This window comes from Daktulosphaira vitifoliae, unplaced genomic scaffold (assembly GCF_025091365.1).
Source record: "Daktulosphaira vitifoliae isolate Bord-2020 unplaced genomic scaffold, ASM2509136v1 Scaffold_2, whole genome shotgun sequence".
Taxonomy (NCBI): Eukaryota; Metazoa; Arthropoda; class Insecta; order Hemiptera; family Phylloxeridae; genus Daktulosphaira; species Daktulosphaira vitifoliae.
In genome coordinates, this window is record NW_026099573.1 from 16,784,681 (window position 1) to 16,792,349 (window position 7,669).

At 24.5% G+C, this 7,669-nt stretch overlaps 1 protein-coding gene across 1 annotated transcript; it reads left to right on the forward strand.

Moving 5' to 3' along the window:
• Window positions 1-1,788: 1,788 nt before the first annotated feature.
• On the forward strand, window positions 1,789-4,938 carry LOC126897729 (phosphate carrier protein, mitochondrial-like). Its single transcript, XM_050671543.1, has 2 exons — window positions 1,789-2,051; window positions 3,792-4,938. Exons 1-2 carry the CDS (start codon window positions 1,961-1,963, stop codon window positions 4,730-4,732), a joined length of 1,032 nt encoding a protein of 343 aa, XP_050527500.1. The 5' UTR covers window positions 1,789-1,960; the 3' UTR covers window positions 4,733-4,938.
• The last annotated feature ends 2,731 nt before the right edge of the window (window positions 4,939-7,669 follow it).

Sequence of the window (7,669 nt, forward strand, 5' to 3'; positions counted from 1 at the left end):
TTGTATATATAGAATTTTTGGCCACTTCAATCCAATATTTATTTTTTCAAGACTGGTACGAACCAATTCAAATATATGAGTAAAATTTTAGGCGCGAGCCTAGTCCAAATATAATATAACAAATTAAGTCTACTCTAATCCATTTAAAAAATACCCTTAATTGTATTTAAAAAGTTTTAACTTTTTATTTTTAAAGAAAATAATTCTTTATTTGATTTTTTTTTATTGCTTATTATTTACATTTAAAAATTAATTATTTATAAATATATTTTTTTTATAGATTTCAATACATAGTACTAATAGCTCGACAATTATATTTTATTACTATTCATTAATTAAATTTAATAAATTAAAATGTATTTTGTCAAAGTTGATATCAATAAATATAATATAAAATTTACATATATATTTTACTTTTCTAATTTACACAAAAAATATATGTTTTTAATTATAAATGATTAAAAATCCACGATATCGCTCAAAAGATATATTTAGAAAATAAAAATTTCACACAAAAATAAAAAAAAATTACCTAATGGAACTTACATAGTCCTGATATGAGTCTACTACCACCTAATTGACATAATTTAACTGTTTTAGTCGGCAAATTTTAATTTAAGAGAATGGTATCAAAAAATAATTAATAAAAAAAAAATTTTAAAAATAATTCAATCGGCAAAATTAAATTTATCGGCCTCCCTAATTAACTTCGGGACGGCTCTGAAAAGAACACAACCCAAAAATTTCTTTTTCTTTTTACGGCTAAAAAATTGCATAAGATGTATTAAAAAGTGGTATTTAAGTTAAATGGTATTAATTTTTTTTCAGTTCTAGTATTTGTAAAAGTAAAAAAAAAAAACGCTAAAAAATCATAAACAAATGTCATGTATAACTATAATTATTAAACGCAATAATAATAACTAAAAAAATAGTTTTATTAAATATTATCGAAAAATTTCCGACTATGACTGATTTTACTTTTATACATTTATTTTAGTCATCGTAATTTTTCTATAATTTTCGATAAAATAAAATTCCTTACATTTTTAAAAATATTTAAAAATGTACGTCTTTCTTAGTAAATTAAATCTTTGGTTTGTAAGCCGTCCCTGAGACTATATTAAATTCACGTTCCAGTCCCTAATTTTAAATAAATTGAAAAACATCCCGGGAAACCGTTACTGAATAAAAAAAATCTATATGTATTACGATAAATATTAATTAATATCGTAACTACAGTTGTACAAACATTTTATAACAAATTTGTATTAAACTGTGATTTGAATCTCATTTTAAAGCTATTATAACTGTTTCAATGTAACAAGTTGTTAACTAACCAACTACAACCCAATTCAAACATTGTCATATTGATCCCCGTCAACTAGCTCCCGGAGTTCTAGATCTATATTACATCTAGAGATTATTTGGTCCTAGGATTAAAAAAAATTAAGATACTAGCATAGACTAAATAAAAATATAGTCTGTGGTCCTACTGAAAACATTATCATTTAGTTATCACTCCATTTTTAGTGTATAACTATAAAAAAATATATGACAAGTACAATATATCAACTGGAACTACGTCTAGTTAACATTTACTTATATTTTAATAGCAATTCGTAAAATTTCCATAACTAAATTGCATTTTTATTCAAGGAAAAATTAGTTTAATGTATCTATGTAAATGTACAATTAATCATAAAAAATATTGTAACATGTGTTATTAATAATACTTATTTTACAAAGTCCTTGAAAATTGTAATTGGTCATCGTCATCTTTGGACAACCCGACGCTTTGGTGACTGGTTTTATAAGATAGTAGAGATTTGAGAACCCAACCTACAATTATTTAGCCAAACGTTTTACCAAAATTAAGTGCTGTTAGTTGAACATTTGTTCAATTATTTTGATATTTAGAACTTAAAATTACATTTTTTAGTTCAAGCCAACGTTACTCAATATGATTTCTCCTTTTAATCAGCTAAGCAAACTTGTGGAGCAACAAAATTCAGTGGACACATTTCCTCAATTTAAAACACACCTTGTACCAGGTATAATTAATAGATTTTACAAATATTGTTAATGTTAAATAATTTTAAATAGCTTTGTATCAAATAAATAAGTTTTACAGTATATGTAGTATAATTAATTATAATCTATAGTTATGTATCTCGAGTACAATTATCAAAAAATGAGTAAACTACTTAAAATAATAGAATATTTATAGATTTATAAGAGGCCCAGTAATATCTTGATTTTGAATTTATATTTACTTAATTCATTAAGAACATGCAAGTTTTAATGTTGTATTTAAGAGTTTAATGTGGCTAAATAAAGTATTTCCTTTTTTTAAAAAAAGATCTCATTAAATTTAAATCTATTAAACCAAAATTTTTAAAGACATTAAAGTATTATAATTTTTATATCTCTATGATGGTTCAATCTTCCATACACCATTAGTTACTTAATTATTGTATTTTATTTTAATTACTGTTTTTTAATCTGATATTCTGTAGAATATTATTATTGGATAAAAATTTAAAAAAATAATAAGTGTTACTTGAAATTTCTTATTTCTTATGTTAAGATTATTAAATATTAAATTATATAAATAAATTTCCATGTAGTGGAATTCAATTTAATTAAAGTTACTAACTGAGGTAATCTTGTTGAGTGTTAATTATAAAGTGCACTCATTAATAAGCAAGGTTAAAAAACTCAAATTTATAATTTAATCCTAAATAATGTTTTATGAACTTTTTTAAATTTAATTTAATTAAAGATAGTATTTTTTGAACATTAAACTCAAATTATGATCATATTTAATATTAAAATATATATATGTTATATATTATACTTTAGCAAATATACTATAATAAATTNATATATATGTTATATATTATACTTTAGCAAATATACTATAATAAATTGTGAAGAAAAAATTTTGTATTTTGTTTTATTCTTATGAAGATTTATGAGACATAGCAGAACGATCATATACAAAATGATAGGTCTATTATAAAGCTCTCAATTACTTGCAAATTAAATACAATACAGAAAAAACACTGTTTCGCTTTTTTTAGTTATGTATATTTTTTTCTATTAGCTATTAATTATATTGTAGAATTATCTCTTAACTTAATTGAAACCTACATATTCATCTAAATTATAAATTATAATTAGAAAATTATCTAATTAAATATTGATCGTTTATGTAAGTGAAAAAAGGAATATGGCTGAACTATGTCTAATGATGAAANTGTAAGTGAAAAAAGGAATATGGCTGAACTATGTCTAATGATGAAAATAGCTGCAACTATACTTTACCTCTAGTCTATATTAACTAGCTTATTAAATAGAAAATAATTATTTGGAAGTTATTAAAAAATAAAGACATCTCTTATAACATCATTATTAGAATTTATAAGAATTAATTCTACAGTATAATTTACAAATAAAAAATATATACAATTAAAAAAAGCAAAATAGTTTTTTTCTACATTGTATTAATTTTGCAAGTAATTGAAAGATTTGTCATAGATCATTCTCTTAGTATATGATGATCAGCTGTCTCATAAATCTTCATAAGAATGAAGCTTATCACTCTGTATATCATAGATTTTTATTCATGATATTAACATAATATTGAGAAATATTGATTATTTTATTTAATGTAATAGCTGTTTAGGAGATAAGTTTTTCTTAAAAATAATTGCTTTAATAATGTTTTACATAATTTTTTATACAAGAAGTCTAAGAAATAACTAATCTACTTCTATTTATGATTTCAGGCAGAACAATTGCAGCTGCTGCAGCCAACGAAGAAAGTTGTGCATTTGGTTCTTCTAAATATTTTGCATTATGTGGTTTAGGTGGAATTTTATCTTGTGGTTTAACCCATACAATGGTTACACCTTTGGATTTAGTTAAGTGCAGACTTCAAGTAGATCCAGGCAAATACAAAAATTTGATTAATGGTTTTAAAGTTACTATGGCAGAAGAAGGTGTTAAAGGATTAGCCAGAGGTTGGGCTCCTACTGCTATTGGTTATTCTATCCAGGGATTAGGAAAGTTTGGACTGTACGAATATTTTAAAATAATGTATGCAGATATTTTAGGGGAAGAAAAAGCCTACTATTGGAGAACATCCCTTTATTTAGCGGCTTCAGCTTCAGCTGAGCTTTTTGCTGATATTGGTTTAGTTCCTCTAGAATCAATTAAAGTTAAAATTCAAACTACACCGGGTTTTGCCAATAATATGCGTGAAGCTGTACCAAAAATGATCCAACAAGAAGGTGTTTCTGCATTTTTTAAGAGTTTAGTACCACTATGGATGAGACAAATCCCTTATACAATGATGAAGTTCGCTTGTTTTGAAAGAACGGTTGAATTGCTCTACAGTCATGTTGTACCTAAACCTCGTGCTGAATGTTCTAAAGGAGAACAATTAGTAGTTACTTTTGCTGCAGGTTATATTGCAGGAGTTTTTTGTGCTGTTGTTTCTCATCCTGCTGATACATTAGTATCAAAATTAAATCAGGAAAAAGGAGCTTCTTCTATGGAGGTGTTAAAAAAAATTGGTTTTGGTGGTTTATGGAAAGGTCTTGGACCCAGGATTATAATGATTGGTACCCTTACTGCTCTTCAATGGTTTATTTATGATTTTGTGAAAGTGTCATTGAACATTCCACGACCCCCTCCCCCTGTTCCTCCTAAAAGCAAGCAAGAATAAATTTTTTTAACAAATATTTTTAAACAGTATGTTTAAGAAAAACTTTTTTTTTCAAACTAATTAATGTTCTATGAATTGTAAACTTACTCATAGTATTATTATCTTATTATTTGTTTTTGAAAAATATTCAACCTATTGTAAGTAAAGAAGTATTGATATGAAATATTTTAATCATATTGATTAAATACAAGTAATATTTTATTATATTTATAATGCATTTTAATAGAATATTTTCCTATATTATCATCCAATATTAGCTAAAAAGGTATGGATTTTACTATGTTTTTTTTTTTTTGTATGTGTTGTTACCACTTATTCTCAACTCTTGACCAATTTCGATGAACAATATGTCGAAGTATCACAAATTGTATCTAGTCGAAAACATTACCCTCAAAAATTGAAAAAATTTTCCTTCATTCCCTGTAAATGGAAGAAATCCCCCAAAAAATTATAATTTTAAAAATCGATAATTTTCAACATTTTTTCAACCTTTAATTAAAAATACCATAACTTTTTCAAAAATGTATTAAAAAACAAATTTTTTTTATAGGTACATTAGGTATTTACTTATCATTTAGTATATTTTTTAAAAATTTGAAATCTTACCTGCTCACATGGGGGGTTTCAAAGTGGCAACTTTTCCACAAAAAATTAACTTATGAAAATGTTCCGGAAATACTGACACTTCAGTGATTCACGTTTGGGGTAAGATGTTCTCAAATTCGTCCGTTGATTGGTATTTTTTGCATTTTTTTTTTTTTAATTATTTTGAGATAGACAAAAATTTATTTGATTTTTATCTCATTTAGATTGAAAAACTACAATTATATTTTTTGCATCGCTTCTTTTTTTGACATTATTACTAATTTATAAAAACAAGTATTTATATTTAAAAATTTATTTTTAATATGTTAAAAATAATTTGTACAAAATTTCGATTCAAAATGTCATGTTTAACCTATTTTTGGTCCATTAAAATTAATTTTTATGAAAGTTTATAATTTAAAAATGTTGAACTTTTAACTTTATTTTAAATTTTTATTTAAAATAAATTTATATTAAATTTAGTTAAATGTATATCATTAAATACTATATATTTACGAAGATTTAAAAATAGTTTTATTGATATATGGTCAGAAACTTATATATTTACTATTAACAGTAAATTTATGAAAAAGTCCAAAAATTCCTAGTTAAACATTCATAGCCTACATTTTTTACCCTGATATAAGTGTTATGATACATATCCTCCATTATATTAATGTACCTTTTCGGAACTCCTTTTCTCATTAATGCCCACTTTAAAACCTCTCTCGGTACTGTTCATACAATCTTTCCAAATCTATAAGCACTATACACAGTTTTTTTTCTTTTCCATATACTTTTCTATTACTTGTCTCACAAAAAAACAATGACTCCATTGTTGACTTACCCAGCATAAATTCAAACTGGTTTTTAGTTACCGATGTCATATTTCTTATTCTCTTATCTATTACCTTTTCCCAAATCTTCATATTATGACTCGTAAGCTTTATGACTATAATTTTTACACTTCTGTATGTCTCCTTTACCTTTAAATATTGGCACCACAATACTATTTCTCCATTAGGGATTTTCCCTTCTAATAAGATTTTATTTAAATCAAGAATTATACATAACTAAGAAAAAAAGTTTTTTTTTCTAAATTGTATTTATTTTAAGAGTAATTAAGTGATTTATAATAAACCGATATTCTATAGAGAATTAAAATCATTCACTTCTAATGTTTTTAAAGTATTTATCGTCTAATTAAATTTGATATGATAATAGGGTTCAACTACAAATTTAATAATTTACTTTTTTATTTTTTAATTCTATTTGTGTGACACAACCTGTCTATAATATTCCAAATTTTTTTATGGAATGTCCTGCGCTATTGTCTCTGATCCCTTTTGGGGTTCCGCAAATTAATACCAGGTCGAATGCGCCTTTCCAAGCACGCATGCCCCCACGAATTACCTAATGAACGAACCCCTCCGCCGGTTACTTAAAAGTGCAAACGCTGATCTTAATTTTATATTATAATATTAATTTTATTGTGCTTATTGATGACTTATTCATACGTTTGATTTATTAGTTGTAAACATATTAAAATTTGTCTTTTGTTTGTTTTTTTAGCTTCGATGCGAAGCTGAGAAGTTATTAATTTTACTATGATGTATTTTTTTCTTTTTGTGTCTGTTACCACTTTTTCTCAGCTCTCACCGAACCGATTTCTTTCAACGATACATCAAAAGATCACAAATCGTATCTAATCGAAGACATTACCCTTAAAAATTGAAAAAATTTCCATGTTCCCTGTAAATGGGAGAAACCTTCAAAAAAATTACAAATTATAAAATCGCTAATTTTCGAAATTTTTTCAATTTTTTTTTCTTAAATTTGCTATAACTTTTTCAAAATTGAACAAATCAATATAATTTTTTTTTTTAATAGATGCGTAATGTCCTTACCTATCATTTGATATATTTTTTTTATAAATTTTACCCTTTACCTGCCCACAAGGGGGGATTTAAAATGACAACTTTTTCACAAAAAATTAACTTTTTCACCTGAATTAACAATTGATTTTTACAAATATAATCAAATTTTATAATACACTCAATTGAGTAAATCTTTTTAACAACTTTGTTTTGATTGGTACATTTAGTTAAAGTAAATCATTAAAATTAATTAAGTTCTCAATATTTCAATTATAGAATCTTTTCAACAAACAACAAAAGTTCCTAGGAAATTATTACTATTACTTCTATTTAAGTTATCTATTACCATAAAAATGCAAAAAAATATTGAGCTTTTCTGATAAATTTACAATAAATAGTAATTATAAAACTTTCTGACTGCATATTGATCTTAACGATACAATTTTTTTAATTGTCATAAAATTTTCTATTTAAT